The sequence below is a fragment of the Myotis daubentonii genome, chromosome 9, assembly GCF_963259705.1.
Source record: "Myotis daubentonii chromosome 9, mMyoDau2.1, whole genome shotgun sequence".
Taxonomy (NCBI): Eukaryota; Metazoa; Chordata; class Mammalia; order Chiroptera; family Vespertilionidae; genus Myotis; species Myotis daubentonii.
Genome location: NC_081848.1, coordinates 47438526 through 47456415, shown reverse-complemented (window position 1 = coordinate 47456415; position 17890 = coordinate 47438526). Strand labels below are relative to the sequence as shown.

The 17890-nt window shown below is 48.8% G+C and overlaps 1 protein-coding gene across 9 annotated transcripts in view; it reads right to left on the bottom strand.

Moving 5' to 3' along the window:
• PPFIBP2 (PPFIA binding protein 2) overlaps positions 1–17890 on the bottom strand; it is a 129874-nt gene that overhangs the window by 6393 nt on the left and 105591 nt on the right. For 8 of the 9 annotated variants that reach the window (XM_059708781.1, XM_059708785.1, XM_059708782.1 and 5 more), the window contains 13 exons: positions 15012–15087; positions 13856–13944; positions 12087–12154; positions 10510–10567; positions 9553–9594; positions 6635–6773; positions 5467–5499; positions 4907–5048; positions 4128–4256; positions 2255–2405; positions 1856–1967; positions 1532–1620; positions 1098–1220 (listed from right to left, as the gene is read on the bottom strand). In XM_059708781.1, coding sequence (XP_059564764.1) covers positions 1098–1220; positions 1532–1620; positions 1856–1967; positions 2255–2405; positions 4128–4256; positions 4907–5048; positions 5467–5499; positions 6635–6773; positions 9553–9594; positions 10510–10567; positions 12087–12154; positions 13856–13944; positions 15012–15087 — 1251 coding nt within the window. The remainder of the gene's footprint in view (positions 1–1097; positions 1221–1531; positions 1621–1855; positions 1968–2254; positions 2406–4127; positions 4257–4906; positions 5049–5466; positions 5500–6634; positions 6774–9552; positions 9595–10509; positions 10568–12086; positions 12155–13855; positions 13945–15011; positions 15088–17890) is intronic. The other variant, XM_059708786.1, reaches the window with a different exon arrangement.

Here is a 17890-nt window from a genome sequence, read left to right as displayed (position 1 = left end):
TGACTCAGGCGGCAAGACCAGCTGCCCGAGAGCGTTTCCAGTTTCTGAGAAATGGAGCTCTCATGGTATCTTGCAGGATATTCTACACTGAGATATCTGATTCCAGAATCCTGTTATTCCCTAATTCTCTGGTTAACTTTGGAAACAATAGTCTCCAAAGGCATAGAGTCTCAGTGATTCAACATAACTTTAAAGAGGACTGTCAATTATGAGCTGAGTGTTTTATAGACAAAAACATCTCCCTGGTGTGGCCAAATGTTTTAGGAGAGCACACGTTAAGATACTTGTGTCTAAGTGTCTTGTCTCTAGCGTCCTTCTCCCCCCCACCCCCCCACCCCCAAAAAAGATACTTTTGCCTAAGTGCCCTCCAGTGGCAACGGGTCTTTGAAATACCCAGCATGTGCCTGGTATATAGAAAACATATTTGCTGAACAGGGAAAGACTAGGTGATGGAGGGTAGGGGTAGGCGAGTTAATCTTAGAGCAGTTAGACTTAGTTCCCAGGAACATGGAGGACGGGGTGTAGTCACACCCCGTTAGCTTCAGGGCCCACCAGGAACTCTGAGGTTCATGGAACATTATCAAGGACTTCTCCAGAATTTGGGTTGCTGTGTTTAACTACACAATTTCTTCTCTAGAAAAAACCTGCTCACGGATCCCCGGTGCACCTGGGACTGGAGGTCAGTTAATTTCATATCTACTAATAGGGGGATCTAGTCCAAATTGTCTGGTTCCTATGGGCTCCTCGTCTCCTCTCCTCTGCCTCCTTTGACACCCATCTTTCTGTTTTGCCTCGTCCCTCTCTCTCCTTTCACATTTCCTTATCGCTTTTCATTATTATGAGGGCTGTGAAAGACTCGCCGCTCCCGCCCTCTGGCCCACAGCGTGTGTCTCCCCAAGGGAAGGTGGGAACTTGACGATCTGGTGGCTCCTGAGGGGGACGAAGCATGGACCATGGAGTATCTGGGGCACCACAGAGCACTAGCAAAGGAAAGAACCCCCAGCCAGTTCATGATGATGTTACTCTTGCTTTCTTATACCCAATCTTACAGCTGTCCTGGCTCCGAGCTACCCAGACAGGTACCGTCCCACCCTCACCTCATCAGCCGGCCGCCGGTGCAGGCAGTGGGGGTTGAACTTGTTGACGTGCAGCACGTGAATGGCACATTTGATGCTGAGATGATGTAGTTGGCTGGTGACTTTTAAGAAGAGTAGATCATTCTGGAAGAGGAAAGTTTTAGTTGATGAACCAGAGTTTCCAAAGTGACAAAAGACCCCCGAGGTTCCTTCTCAGACCAAACACAGACAAGCCAACCACATCTTGGCAGGTGCACGTGGATACACTAACAGCTTTTCTTAGCACAATGGTTTGGACTTGGCGACTTGGCACCTCTTATGTGACAAACAACATGATTTTCAGACCTTAAGAATGTGAGGGAGGTGGTGGAATCAAGTTTAAAATAGCCACCCCGGGGACACCTGAGCTGAGAGCTCACAGGGACGAGTGAAATATTGAAAGGGAAAACCCTCACCACAGTCAGGTACTGCAGCATGCGTCCATCAACTCTGGATTCATGAAACTGGTCTTTGTACTGGGGTAAGCCAATATCATCAAGCCAACCTGCAGACACAGGAGGAAACAGATGAGGTAGAATTCGAGAGGATGGGAGAATGTGGGTGCCACAGGAAAGGGGGCAGCAGATGCTCGTTTTGGAGTTCTGGCTGGACTCCCCATAAGGTTTAGTAATCCATCTGCCTTCCTCAAAAAGACAGCCGTCTTTGAGACACACATTCCCAGGGAAACCGTCTTCCCAGAGGAGCTGGCAAAAACATAATGCACATAAGCCGGTCCTTACGTGTCACCCAGATGTGGTCTAGGAGTGCAGACTTCTCCTCCTGCTTGGTGTTGATGGCTTTTACTGCTAAAACCAGCTTCTTCCTGTGAAGAGGGTGCTTAATTCCTAGCTCCTGAAATTGAAAGATGAAGACAGATGTGAATTTTCAGCGGGCAGCTAAACCTTCAGAGGACGCTGTGTCTGGGTGGAGATATTCCACCTGGGTGGCAGCAGAATCCTGCACAGCGACAAGGGATCCATTTGCAGCAACAGAGGGAGTCTGGGCCTGCTCTGTCCACTCTGCTGTGTGTGGAGTGGGGAGTGGAAGAGTGGGGGTGCAGGACGATTGGGGAACCTCACCTCCCATGCATCGGTTTGGGGAAAGATGGGAATCTCCTTGCCCAGAGGCTCAGCTCTTACCTTTTCCATGTCCTGAGGGGTAGCGGTCAGTAAAGTGTGGCCAGAAGTCACCCACTGTCTGGCAAAGATCACGTACTGAGCCAGGCCGAAGTCCTCCAGCCACAAGCACACGCGCTCCGTAGGCCACTGGGCGAAGGGGGCATTGGGGTCACTGGGAAGCAGGAAGACAGCATTGCCTGTGAGCGGGGGGCCTGAGGCTCCATCTGTACGTAACTGAGCCTCACAAAGAGGGGGACTATGTTTTAACAAACACTCCCCACCATGGGATCTAGTTGAAAAAAAAACTCCACACACTCATCTGAGGTGGTCTCTAGTTTCCGGTGGCAGCTGGTATGAATTAAAGTCTATAGCTGCTGAGAGCATGGGGCTGTTACACGATCCTTGTGAGGCGTGTTTATATGTGCCATGGTTCAGGCACATGTGCACACGTGCCTCAAGACTAGAGTCCTGCCCCATTAGGATGAAGAGCCACACTGAAGCATGTTTTCCACAGGGTTCAACACCACTTTTAGGAAAAGACTCAGAAAACTAGAAAAAAGGGTCAGTTCTCTAACATTAAAAAACAAACAAACATAAACACTCCAATCAACAACAGCTAATACCTAATGAAATACTAGGGGCATTCACATGGAAGCCAATAAAAAAGCAAGCCCAGCCAGCTTGGTTTAGTGGCTGAGTGTTGACCTATGAACCAAGAGGTCACAGTTCAACTCCAGAGTTGCAGGCTCGATCCCCAGTGTGGGATGTACAGGAGGCAGCCAATAACTGATTCTCTCTCATCATTGATGTTTCTCTCTCTCTCTCTCTCTCTCCCCCCCCTTCATCTCTGAAATCAATAAAAATATATATACATATATTTTTAAAAAGTAATACTTTTTACCAGTGCTAATATCAGCACTAATAACTGAGACCTGTAGACAGTATAGGAAGAGATGAGATAAAGATAAGAAGTATAGCCATTAGAAAGGTAAAAATAAAAGAAAGCCACTCCTTTTAGAAGACTGTCCACCTTGAAAACCCTAGAGAATCAGTAAGGTGGCTAGTTATAAAATACACACACATGTAATATTTGTGACATGCATCAATCCACAATTTTCTATATACCATCAGTGCACAGACACTAACATGTTTTGTTAAAATAATTTAAAAATCCCACTCATAGCAACCAAAATGATAAAATGTCTAGGAGCTGCCTTTTCAAAGAATGTGTGGGTCCTGAGTCACCGCCTGCGGGGATGGGGGGAGGGAGTAATTGTAACATCCAACTGAGCAGCATAAAAAGACATGAATAAATGAAGAGCCAGATCGTGTTTCTAGACAGGATGCCTGGGTATTACAAAGCCGTCAATTCTTAGCGACATAAATTTTTCATGTAAAGTGTGAATATTAATGGCACACTTAAAATCTCCATAGAGTCTTCTTTGGGAGGAGGTGAGAGGAAAGAAATTGACAAAGCAACTTTATATTCATTTTTAAAAATAAATGGTGATTTATGGAATATATAGAAGGCTAGATATTTCAAAAGGTTTCTTCCAAGAAAGTACCCCTAACATGCTGGTTAAAAAAACATTTTTTTTAAATGCCTGGTTGAGTTGTTAAAAAGGAGTGATTTCTTTGAAGGGCCAGAATGACAAAAACAAAAACAAAAACACACAAAAAAACAAAACACAACACCAAACAAAAAACACTCTTGCTTCTTCCTCCATGTGCCTGTGAGCATGAGTGAGGTCCACTCGCATCCAACGGGGAAAGGTTGGGGAGCTCTGCCTTCCACCCCTGGATTCCCTGGGACGTCCGGCCCCGGCCCCGGCCCCGCTCCACCCTGGCCAGGATTTCACACAGTTCTTTGTAGATGGACTAGAGGGAGCCTTACCTTTTCTGACCCTTGGGGTCTCTTGTCCTAGAGAGCCTTGGCCCTGCGGTCGCCCGGAGCCCACCTCGCCGAAACTCCGCCATCCCCGGTACGTCGGTGTTGAAATTTCCTGACTGAGTTCTTCGGATTCTGTGTGAAGAGCATCCATGGAGACTGTCAGGGACAGCCTGGAAGCGTGGCCTTGGCGCACCCCCTCCTACGCAGGCCCACACAAGCCAGGCCCAGGACTCAATGGCACTGCTTCCCGGTGCCTCCCCAGAGGCCAAGGATCATGACCTGTGATAGCTCCTTGGCCAGACCCAAGCCTCAATTCTAACCCTGCCTCTGGGATTTGGGCCCCTCCCTTTGCGAGTAAAAGTGGAGGTTGGTGCTGGTTTCTGCCTCATTTCACAGACTGGGTCAGTTGGGCCAGCAAGTAGTCAGCTTCCTACCTTCAAAGATGTCTTAAGACACAGACTGACCTCTAAAAAGGAAGCAAGTGGTATCATACATGTGTCTCTCCCAAAGCACATGTGGCTGAGCTGCAGAGAATGTGCTCAGGGTGTGTGGAATGGGTGGGCGCCGAGAATGAATAGCATGTAAAATAACTGGCTATATTTAATGGATGTCTTTCACAGTTCTCTTTCTCTGGGCCCTAAAAGAAGTCATTCGAATTCTTGGAGCACTCTATTTTCACTGCTTTTCTAATATTTAATTGCACAGGGGTTTATGTAGACTCTTTGCCCAGTCAAGAAGAATATTAATCCCAAGCAATATAATTGCAATCACCACCAACTTACTTTCCCCAGAATTTCTTGATGCCTTTGGGACTCCGTTTACCATCTGGTGTCAGGGGAGACTGGGGACCCGACTCAGTACCAGATGACGTGGATGAGAAGTCGTTGGCCATAACAGTATCATCCCAACCGCTTTCTGTGTCTCCTGAGATTGAAAGAATGTGATGATGTGTGAATGAGAGGAAGGGCCATGACCTTCAGAAACTTCTCCCCCAGGCCTGGACATCCTCCCGTGGGCCGTGGGCATTGGGAAGAGTCTGCCCAGCTCTGCCTTCAGGGCAGAACTTTACACCAAGACCTCCGTAGGGGGCTCGAGCACACTCCAGGTTTCTCTCGAACGACTTGGGTGTAGGATTCAAATCTGGGTGAGCTAATGCCTTCAAATTCTAAGGGTTTGGGGTCCAAATACTTGCAGGCAACTCCAACAAGGAGGGTGCTTTCTTTTTCCCAAGGGAGATTGGGGAATGCAGGCAGGAGGGGCACCTGGCTGCATGCTCAGAGGGACGGTTAGGGTAGGGAAGCAGGGCATGTCACGCTCCACCTCACCTGGAAGGGTACAGTACCTAATACGGGGGCACTGACACTCCGGCCACGATCTCCAGCCAACCAAGAAGCAGAGAAGCCACATGAGGAAGCAACAGAGGCCCAAGTCCAGCCCACCAGAGTTATAGGGAAGCAAAGAAATAAACAAAAGTCATCGAGCAAGAGAGAAAAACTCAAACAGGAAGAAAAATAATCCCAACGAGGAAGGAAGGGGAGGAATGGTGACTAAGTTCGGCACACAGGGCCAGTGCAGTGAGAGGAGGCTTCAGGCGAGGGGACTGGACACCCCTGGAGCCACTTCCTGGCAGGTGAGGTATCCACAGGTAGGGAGAGGGAGGAAGGGCGGCAGGGCTGAATACACCGGGCCCCACAACACTTGTGCAGGTGCCAGGACTCTGTCAGACTAGAATGTCCGAAGCCACCGCAAGTCCAAGTCTGAGTGTCACCAGGACATACTCACTCAAGGGCTTATCTGGAGCTCCTGCAGCCAGAGGCAGAACTGGCCAAGGACAGACGCCAGTACAAGGGCCGGCACAGGGAATAGCCAGGGATGAGGAGTCAGGGGTGGAGAGCTCGGCCAGGACCTGAATACTCCCTCCCGGGCCCCATGGATATGCAGTGCTGTAGGGGAAAGATGGCCTCTTCTGCATGAAAAGCAGCAGAGACCTCCACGGTTTCGGGTCCTAAGCATCCAACGGATATCTGCACAGTGGCATCCTTGCCCACTGGCCTCTGATTCCATTTCTCTAAGGAAATGCTCTCCCTCGGGAGAGCCCATAATACCATCCTACTGGAAATAGAGAGGCTGCAGAGAGGAAGGAGAGACAGGAAAGGGGAGATCAGGGGGACAGAGGAGGCAGAGCAGGGACAGGAAGGGTGGAGTAGGGAATCTCAGAAGGAGGGAGAGGAGGAATAATGGGAAGGGCAGGGAGGGGTTCAAGAGAGGAGGAATGGGAGAGATAGGGCTGGAGTAATTACAGCTGGAAAGAAAGGGTGGGTGCACACCCTGGTTTTCTGGGCTCTAAGATGTTTACTGAAGGAAACGTTGTGCCCAGACAGGGAGCCAGAGTCTCTGGAAGTGGTCTGACTCGTCCCATTTGCCCACCCGCCTCATTCTCCAGCTGCGGGCTGCTGTGGTGGCATAGGATCTCGTGCACTGACTGGAGGTGCCGAAGCCTGGACACTCACTCAGCCTCCGCAGGTTGTTGCCTGTGGGGTCAAGCTTGGGGGTGGTGGGAGTAGATTTGGTAGCGTCTCCATTGGGCATGGCTCCTGGAAGCTTCCCAGGTAACGTGGGGTATTTGTGCTCTGCCAGGAAAGTGCTGTCCTATTGGAAGGAGAGAGATGTTGAATTAGCCGTTAGTCTCAGACTCAGACCCCACTAGGAAACCCCGGGCTGCAGGGACAACACCCTATTCTCCAGGAGTCAACTTCACTCCAGCGGACTCAGAGACCCCTCAGAGGTCAATCAGTGCAGGCCAGGAGAGGAGACCAGAGTTCCGAGGCCACACAGTGGGACAGGCAGGAGGAAAGCCCAAATGCAGGGCTGACTGAACTGACTAAGCAGGAAGCAGAGGAGAGATGCAAAGGAGGCCTTTCCATTTGGTGTAGTGCTCAGAGGCTCAATGAATTAACAGCTATAAATTACCCTTTGAGCCCTTTGAATAAATAAATCAGAATTATATTAAAAGCTGTTGCTTTATTATATAATAACTAATATATATTACACCTAGTATGATAATATATTACCCCTATATTATATGTTAATATTCTATATTATGAAAATATTAATTTTGAAAATACCAGATTAAGGCAAAGAGAGAAGGTACACGGCACTCAGGGGAGATGACCACAGAAAATGAGCAAGAGGGCTACATGCCAACACAGAGTCCCCTAGGAACTCCGGATCATGGTCTGCATGAGGTTTAGCCCCAGTGCAATGGGCCTGGCCATAGGAAGTGTCCCAAAGAAACAGCTGATTAGGAGGGAAAGAAAAATTGGACTTATTTGGTCAAGAAAGATATAATGGCCCCTAAATTCATAAACATGAGGGAAACATAGTGCAATGCATTTGAGTGAGAATAAAAGAAAAAGAAAAGTTGAAGCAACATGACCAAGGGAGTCAACTGTGAATCACTTAGACTCAGAAGAAAAGTAACATGAAAGACAAAATCGATTTCAAAACGGACGAGTCAGATAAGCAATGGGAAACTTCTGGACTGAGATATCTTTTGAAGTTTCATTTAGTTAACAGCCAAGTGCTCAATACATGTCTGAATTCAGTTTGCTTATAAATCCATGTCCTAGAAATTGTTTGAAATCCAATTCATTCTTTGGACACTGAATACTAATACCCTATAAAGAAGCTCAGAAAGGAGAACTATGAGAAAAGTAAGTGAAATTCTCAAATAATTCTGAAAGAATGGCTGGTGAGGTCAAAATCATCAGAACCTTGAGAGATGGAGACCATGTGGTTTTTAAGTTCACAGTGACCCGTAGGTAGAGCCTGGGCCTGAAAGGAAAGACATGTGCTCAAGCCCAACAGTGTCCAAACGCTGGTCCATGGACTGGCTGCCTCCCCATCACCTGGGGCACGTGTAAAAAACATATAAATCCCCACGTTGCAACCTGGTCCCATGAATCAGCCCCCCTGGGACTGTACCCTGGAAGTCTGTATTTTTTTCTGACTGTGGGAAAGGCAGAATTCAACCAATTTAGAAAACTGAAGCGCCCGACTCCAAGTTCCATAATATACAGGAAATATGGGAGTGGAGGGGGCGGGGGAGTACTCAAAACAGACTTCTGGTTGCGTCAACACTCATGCCCTCCTAAGAAGGGCAGAGGCAACCGAGGCCATTGACGTGGGCTGCTCTAGGAGCTTGCTGAGGAGCTGAGATGTAAAGAGCGCATGGATCTAACCCAAGGGATGGGCTTCCAAGGTGGCCCAGATGAGTGAGAAAGAGCTGAAGGCGATAGAAAGGGCCCTTAGCTCTGTTTAGCCAAGAAAAGCTGGGAAGGAAGGACTCACTGCGAGTGAAGGTTGTGCAAGGTCAGGATGGGACGCAGGGGGAACAGAAATGCTTGAATCGGGTAGCTTCCCTGGTCTCCAAGAAGAATAAGCCTGGTTATGGGGGAATGAACTCCCAGCCAGGGAGCAGCATGTAACTGACTGCCCAGCACAGAGGCAGCACATTGAGTGGGAGGAGCCTGGGTGTTGAGTCAGACCAACCTAGGCAGAGACCTTTCTCTTAGCCTCTCAGAACCTTTGATCATTTCTAAATAGAGAAGAACAGTTCCCGCCTCAGAGCCCGTAAACAGAGGCACTGAAAAGGTCGTGTGCCAGGGCCTGGAGTGACAGCAGTACTACCAGAGCAGTCCCTGGATGGGAGGACATAGGACAGACCCCATGAGGAATGTCATGCTCAGGTGTGGTCCAGGGCACAGCTGGGGGAGACACTGAGGAAACAGTGCTGATCCCAGGAGACTGAACAGGGATGCCAAAGGTTTGTGCTCTGTGCACATGAGAAGAGGATGTTTAGCTCAGAGAGGGCCCGAGGGGCTTATATTCTAGAGCTGTCAGGAGCAGGGCTCCAGAGGGAGAGCCGGGATCAGCGATGGCATTCCAGGGAAGCCCAGCAGACGTATGTCAGAGACAGAGCTAGAAAAGAATACAGTGTGTCTTACAGTGTAATGAGCGCTCAGTCACCAACGTTAGATGCCGCTGTGGCTGAACGGACGCCTGGGTGTTTAACCATGGCATATCAGCACAGAAAGAGTGAAAGCTGTCACCCTCCTCTAGTTGTGTGCTGAGACCATATCCCCTTTCCAGTAATCGCATCTCCGCTGCCTGGTTGAAGATGAATTTCTCTGAGCCTATAAAATGGAGAAGATATAGGAAACCCTACCCCACAGATAATGGAGGTGAAAGCACACAAGGCAGCGGGGTGTAAGTACAAAGAAAATGGGAAATGTTGTCTTTTCTCTCATCCTCTCACCCTTTAGAGTTGACATATTTTAAGGTTACAAAAGCTGTAACTTGCTAAATGAAAACACTCTAGCAAGCAATACAACCACATTCAGGTGAGAGGGACATGCATTTAACGTACCTTGGGTTCTCCCACCAGGGACAGTTTGTTCCCGTTGACACACTATGGAATGACAAGGAGGATTTCAATTACGTGGAGAAAAAGAGACCTGTGTTAGTCACAGATAACTCAGGACCGGCTTGCATCTGCAAGGCTCATCCCCTCCCTCCCTATTGTTATGCCAGGTAACCATCCTCCATGGCAGGAAACAGGAATCACTGACCAACCACATAGACAGATGTCCTGGGCAGCTGCCAACATCTGACCAGGAGAAGCAAGAGGCAGAGGATCATGGGAGCAAAGCTACTGAGTGGGCCTGAGCCTCCTGCCACCTTTACCCTCTATGGTTTTCCACGGCATCACCAGGGAGGCTGGTGCACTGCGGGAGACCACAGGATCCTGGGTGGCGGGGCTCAGGGAAGCTGCTCTATCAGGGTGGGGCCCCTTGGTCTCCAATGTCCTCACTGTGACACTCTCCTCCAGTTCAGGGTTTACCCACACGGTCAAGGGCTACCCTCATAAAGGGCCACAGAGCCCTCCTCATCTTCTCAGACTCTTACAAACACTTTCTCTACAATCTTCTAAATGATCCTGTAGCTCACTCCTGGGGAGTGTCTCCTTTATCCAGATCACTTCATTTAGAATCTCTGCAATACACAGGGTGCCCTGAGGATACCGGGCCAGTAATTCAAGGTCTTCTGGGGTTTGATATACTCCCCATTTCCCAAAACCTGCCTCTGCCCACCTCGGTAATCTTTTCTCATCAACTCCGGGCAGCATTTCCTGGCTTACCTGGCCGCTAGGATGCCTTGGACCACACCTGACTGGTTTTCTCAAGATATTCCCATAATTCCTGCCACCCCATTAACTTTATAAAAGGCCCTACAAGGCGGGGACCTGGACCTCGCCTGTGTCCCAGCACTGTGCTGGGCACAGAGAAGTAGCTCAGGAGTCTTATGGAGAGTCTGATGGCCTCACCTTATCCACAGGTTCACTTCTCAAGTCTTCTAGACTACAGGAGAGTTTTTTCTGAGCCCTGGAAAAACAGGTAAGAAAGAGTTGCTGGAGAAGGAGGTACATAGTATCATTCATGCAGAGAACATTCCAAATGTTTAACCAGTAGTCTGTCTTGGGCTTAGGGTCAAAGTCAGGAAAAAGCCACTCTCTCATCGTAATGATTGCATATAAGATGAGACTGGTCCCATCAGGGATAGTCTGGTGGGACAATGTGTTGGTGAAGGCATGAAAGCATCGCTTAAATCCAAATCAAAAGTCCTTGGCATTCCTCAAAAACATTCCATTCTGTTGTTTCATTGTGAGCTGACTGTTTTGTGGTCATAAAAGACCAAAGTCAACAGACTCAAAGAGAGGGAAGGTGCCAATACTGCCCTGTCTGAGCCTAAGAGTAACCCGGGGGGAAGAATTACTTTAGAGTAGAGATAAGCAAATCAGCCATCCCCACGTCCAAAGCATGATCTGCTAGAGTTTTCCAGTCTGCTCAGAAGAATTTGCTTTTACAGGGGCTACTTTACAGAGAAGGGCACCAATTGGAGAGAGAAGAAGCAACACCACTGTGGTCACCAGGGTTACCTGTGACAAGTCTCTCCCTGGCAGTAGTATTTCTCAGTTCGTATGAAGAAGTCAGCATCTCTTGTACATTGGTCTCTTGTGAGTCTGGTCAGTGTGAGTTACTTTCTCCCGAGTGAACTCATAAACCAAATTTCTTATTCTACTAAACTAAGGACTGGCTGGTTACCCTCTTTGACACCACTGTTTGTTCTGGGGCTAAGAGGCTCAGGGGGAATGGAAAGTGGGTTTCTGAGAGTACAAGCTCTGGAGACTCAGTGCCCATCTGGGGAAGCTTCTATCATGCTTGTGGCCATTGTCTCCAGACACCTTGGCTGACAGACAGCCTGCTCTTGGCAGTGAAGCTCCGTATCTCCATTACTTGGAAACGTGTTCTAAAGAGCTGACATAGAGAGCTAGAAATAGGTTCATTTTAGAGGGAACCAGACAGATGACAGCCAAGTGACCCACAGGCCAGCCGATTATAAGTGCATCGCTATGCAACACTTTGCCAAAGCAATTGGACCAGCTTCCCTGCAGGAGAAATGGCCTTCCCTAGAGAGCATGGCTTGTCATAGGGTTAGAGTCCCCTTGAGAGCGGGAAAGACAGTCCAGGGGGCCTGACAAAAATGACAGGCGCACATCATGGAATGTTCTCTGCTCTGATGAGCCACTGGAGGGCCCAGATGAGGTGCAGCCACCTCTCCTCTGAGGATCTAACCCCTGGCCAGGTCTTTTCTCAGTGACAGTGACCCAGACCCTCAGCCTGGGGGAAAGGAAGCCCCTCTGTGGCCAGGGCTGATAGGTATGGTTTGCAATTCTCCCTGGTGTTGGTCCCATTATGGCCACTGCGAGGGCCTGGATTGCTGTCCTGATGGTGGAAGGGCAGGTGTTCCCAGGACATGGTGGTCATGCCCACAATGCATGGCCAGTCCCCGCCATGTCAGGAGCCCTGGGTGGGGCCTGCGGCCACAGCTTGAGCCTCCTACCTGGTTTCCAGTGATTTCTGTGGAAGTGGAGGTGGCCCCACTACAGGAGAGCTACATCTTGGAGGCATCTGCACCAGAAAGAGATGAGTCATCATAGAGGACAGCTGCTATTTGGAAACCACCCTTTCCCCTTCTTTGATGATTTCTCTTGGGGAGTGACAGTTCTTCCCCTGCATACAGCCATGGTGGCTCCGTCAATTCTGGTGCTTTGCTCTTTCAAGATACCAAGGAGGTGGGTGTAAGAAACAACCCAGGCCAACCTGCCTCTCCTTCCTGGGCCAAAGTTCACATCCTGGGAGCAGAGTCCCGACAACAGAGGCCCGAGACTTGAATCCCAAAGGCTCTTGCTGCTCCTGCCCTTTCGGAGCTTGGTCCTTCAGCTTTTCCTTTCATTCAGTGAGCCCTTTCAAGAACATTCCTTTTAGGCCAAGGTTAGCCAGAGTAGATTTCTGTTGCTTGCAATGAGCAACTCTGCTATTGATAGAGTCACTCAACAAGCGTCGGCCTGTGGACTGAGGAGTCCCAGGTTCGATTCCGGTCAAGGGCATGTACCTCGGCTGTGGGCACATCCCCAGTGGGGGGTGTGCAGGAGGCAGCTGATTGATGTTTCTCGCTCATCGGTGTTTCTAACTCTCTATCCCTCTCCCTTCCTCTCTGTAAAAAAAATCAATAAAATATATTAAAAAAAAGAAAGAAAAAAAAGAACTGAGTGTGGGCTCGCCAAGAGAGGAAAGAGCGTCACAGGTGGCATGGGCATGAGCTAATAATGGTGTATAAGGACAGACTGACTGCAAAGACCACCTCCTTTCTCTAGAGCTCAGTGTCTTTTTGGTCTACTACAGGAAGGACCCTGATATTACAGTACAGTTGGTAAAGCCTGGGCTTTTTGGTCAGATAAACCTGGCTTTAAGTCAAGGTTCTGCCATCTCCTTGCTGTGGAGTAGATGAGGTGAGCCACACACAGCGCTCATCACAGTGACACTCAGAGGTACTGAGCACGTATCAGTTACTGCTGTTTTCTTACCGCCAGCAGTCCGGCACGCTTGCTTTGAATAGGTAACTGGGTCACTGGGTGACACTTTACACTTTCCTTCATTAAAAGCATTGAGCTGGACCGCTAAGATCCTCTTCAGTGTGGTTGTTCTGGAGTTTCTTGAACTTTTTAAGATCCTAGGTTGAAGCCCTTTCTCTACCTGTGTGCTTATTTGTGTTGATCCTAAGTCAACAGAGATTCATATAACAGGGGCAGATTTTAAACAAGGAAAAGAGGAGAAAGAATGTCTCTATGCTGGTTTTTGGGTCCCCAGGGGACGTCTGTGAAGTAGGGATGTAGGACTTCAAAACTGGCAGCTGCCCTTCTAAATGAGCAAGACGCACCCATTCATTCAACAAATACTTGTTGAATTCTACTGGGTGCCAGGCATTGTTGCAGACTCTGGAGAAACAGATGGGTAAATAAAAGCAACAACACTTTTTGTCTATGCTTACACTCCAGAAAGGAAATATAAAAAGACAAGGAACTGAATTTCAAAAAAATTCCTACCCTTGAATGTCCAGTATCCACTGTGCTGTGCCTCCCAAGCAATCACAGGCCTGTGCCTGGGCCCCTGGCTGCCCTCGGGGTTCTCCCCAAGGCCTCTGGGGCTCCACTGATTACAATTTTCACCTGTCAAGATTTACACCTGACAGGTGCCTGCCTAGATCCCCCCTGTGCTCAGGGTACACCCCTGGGAACTGCTGAAACCCCACATTCCAGATGGAAACAGCACCTCTTCGGGGCCTTTGTTTGCAGTGCTCCACTTTCTGAAACTTCCCTCCAGGTCTTCTTCATTGATTGAGAGATTTCTTTCTGTAGGCCCTGGGAGCATCAATGCAGAAAAGATGATCACATAGTGTCCTTTGTTCAGAAATTATAACTGCACCACACAATCCTAACACTTTTTTCCTTCACCAAGAAAGACTAAGAAATATACAGAGGAGGATTAAGGGCATGATTTGGAAGATTCTTCAGGGCATCTGAGCATGGGCTGCCAAGAGGGTCATCTCAAGGTCAAAGCTCCTGTGTGGAACAGAGAGAAGGCACCCCACAGTATCCCTCTCTAACCTTCTCACTCCTTGGCCCAGGCAATCAGATTCTGGGAGTGACTTGACCCAAGGTCTCCAAGGATTACAGAAAACGTAAACAGCAGTGACATATATGTGGAGGTGGGGTGAGGGGGGTGGGCAAGGTGGTAACCAGTCAGCCACAACCCAGTTTGTTCCTAAGATGAAGCAGCAGCTCAGCCGGAATCAGAGATTCCTGAATATGCTCCAAGCAGCCCTCTCCTATGAAACAGCTGCTTCCTTGGGATCTGTGATGGGAGCCCAGGTCAATGGTGTGAACAAAGAGGACAGCCTGACACATGCCCCACTGTGCCCATAAGAACACGAATGCTGCCTGCACGTTGCATTCAGTCTGGGCAGCAAATATGAAATGCAAACAGCTCTCTCTGCCCTGTGACTTCCTGTGGGAACCAAGCCCTGGGCGTCCTCTGGGAGAGTTTCACATTCTCCGGGAGGTGGACAAGCTCTCATCCCCAGTGAGATGATTTCTGATCCAGGTTGCCCTCCCCTCATTGACTCTCCCAGGGGAAACCTGGGGAGATGCAGGAGATCCTCTCAGGGTGGGATTCTCAGGGGCTCAATTTGAAGGCTGCATTTTCTTGGTGATCTGGACAATCCCTGAGAGTTCTGAACTGAGTGCCATTTGACAAAATTTCTGGAAAACTTCACAGCTGCCCATTTCCTGCAATGCAGGACAGTCTAACCGGTTCCATTCTCCAGCGGAGGGTCGTCCCCAAATGAAGATGAAGAATCTTCTGGCGGGACTGCCCCTGGATGTAACCCCACAGCTGGAATGCCTCTGGGAGAAAATGGGGCTCTTACCTTGCGCTGCCAGCACGATCTCCTTCACCCTTCGGTACTGGTTTAACAGCCCCGCGAGCTCCTCAATCCGGCGGTCCTGCAGCAGTGCGAGGGCAGACATGTAAGCGCCAGCACTGGCACCTCGGGAGCTCCTTTCCGGGCCCAGGCTATGTGCTGCGCCCACTGAGAGGAGGTGCCATGGGGAACCTGAGAAGCATCCAACACAGTGTCCAGGCCCCTTCCCAGAGCCGGGTTCTCTGTGGTCTGCCTCCCAGGAGGCTGCAGCCACTCTTGCCTCTCCCTGAAGGCTGAGTCCAATCTCCAACCATAAGACAGACCCTTCTTGACACAGCCTTTGAGGGGCTGAAACAGTTCCAGAAGCAGGAAGTTCTCTGTCCCCCCGCTCTCCTAAGGTAACCATTCAAATCTGCCTCCTGGCCCCAGTGTTGTTCCCTGGAGATACCCCCCGCCTTTCCTCCCCGCCCCCACACGACTAAAATAAAACTGTCTATTTATCCCAATGTCCTTGCCTGTTCCTTAGGAGTCTGAGGTTCCTTACACAACAGAGGACATCCTCAGGGGATTGTTTCTTTCAGCAAAGACCTAGGGACTTCGGAGGCCACACAGGTTCTGCAGTTAAGATGAACTTGGGTATAGGCCACTTGGCCTGGAGGTCAAACCCTCCCTGGAATTAGCTACAACAATCAAGATTTATCTATAAGACTGCGAACAAAGACCACTAGGGGGTGCACCAAGGAAGCATAACAAAATGCGGAGACAAAGAAACAGGACAAAATTGTCAATGGAAGAAATAGAGTTCAGAACCACACTTTTAAGGTCTCTCAAGAACTGTTTAGAAGCTGCCGATAAACTTAATGAGATCTACACGAAAACTAATAAGACCCTCGATCTTATATTGGGGAACCAACTAGAAATTAAGCACACATGGACTGAAATAACGAATATTATACAGACGCCCGACAGCAGACCAGAGGAGCGCAAGAATCAAGTCAATGATTTGAAATGCGAGGAAGCAAAAAACATCCCACCGGAAAAGCAAAATGAAAAAAAAATCCAAAAATGCGAGGATAGTGTAAGGAGCCTCTGGGACAGCTTCAAGCGTACCAACATCAGAATTATAGGGGTGCCAGAAGATGAGAGAGAGCAAGATATTGAAAACCTATTTGAAGAAATAATGACAGAAAACTTCCCCCACCTGGTGAAAGAAATGGACTTACAGGTCCAAGAAGCGCGGAGAACCCCAAACAAAAGGAATCCAAAGAGGACCACACCAAGACACATCGTAATTAAAATGCCAAGAGCAAAAGATAAAGAGAGAATCTTAAAAACAGCAAGAGAAAGAAACTCAGTTACCTACAAGGGAATACCCATACGACTGTCAGCTGATTTCTCAACAGAAACTTTGCAGGCCAGAAGGGAGTGGCAAGAAATATTCAAAGTGATGAATACCAAGAACCTACAACCAAGATTACTTTATCCAGCAAAGCTATCATTCAGAATTGAAGGTCAGATAAAGAGCTTCACAGATAAGGAAAAGCTAAAGGAGTTCATCACCACCAAACCAGGATTATATGAAATGCTGAAAGGTATCCTTTAAGAAGAGGAAGAGGAAGAAAAAGGTAAAGATACAAATTATGAACAACAAATATGCATCTATCAACAAGTGAATCTAAGAATCAAGTGAATAAATAATCTGATGAACAGAATGAACTGTTGATTATAATAGAATCAGGGACATAGAAAGGGAATGGACTGACTATTCTTGGGGGGGAAAGGGGTGTGGGAGATGTGGGAAGAGACTGGACAAAAATCGTGCACCTATGGATGAGGACAGTGTGTGGGGAGTGAGGGTGGAGGGTGGGGCGGGAATTGGGAGGAGGGGAGTTATGGGGGGGGGAAAAAAGGAACAAATGTAATAATCTGAACAATAAAGATTTAATTAAAAAAAAAAAAAAAGAGAGACAAAGATGCTAATAGACCATACCTTCACTATGCCAAAGCCACGCCCACCAGCCAATCAGAGCAACTATATGCAAATTAACCCAACTAAGATGGCGGCTGGCAACCATGGAGCTGGAGCAAGCAGAAGGCTTGGTTGCTCAGGCGATAGAGGAAGCCAAGCTTCCCGCCTGTGCTGAGCTGGCTGTGGCCTCTGCTCATGGCAACAAAGTTTCAATTATAGAAGATAAATAAATCCCAGATACCTGCTTCCAGCCAGCCTCCACTGGGAGCTTGGTTGGCTGGGGGTTGTGGCCAGCCTGCAAACAGTCATCAGCCCCTCACCCAGGATGGCCACACCCTCATGGGGTGAGGGTCCCCGCTGGAGGGCTTAGCCAGCCTGAAAATGGCCCTCAACCCCTCACCCAGACTGGCCAGGCACCCGAGTGGGGACCCTCACACTGAAGGTGCTGTGGCCAGCCTGCAAACAGCCATCAGCCCCTCACCCACGCTTTCCAGGCACCCCAGGGGAACCCCTACCCTGAAGGGGCTGTGGCCAGCCTGCAAACAGCCATCAGCCCCTCACCCAGGCTGGCCAGGCACTCCTATATAATAAAAGCGTAATATGCAAATTGACCCTAACAGGAAAAAAAAAAAAAAAAAAAAAAAAAAAAAAAAAAAAAAACTTGGGTATAAACTCTAGCCCTGCCACCTACTGTTACCTGACCTTGGGCAAAACTAAAGTACTGTGAGTCTGTTTCCTCATCTGTAAAATACAGGAGTGTGATCCTCCAAGCTGAGGTTTGTGCCAGGTTAGAGGTGTTTAATTTATGATTATGCGGGAACTGCACGTGAAGAATATAAGACAGCAGGACAAACAGCACTGCATGCTGCCTAGTGTCTCTCTGTGTTGGGTCAGTCGCTGGATCATGAATGTGGGA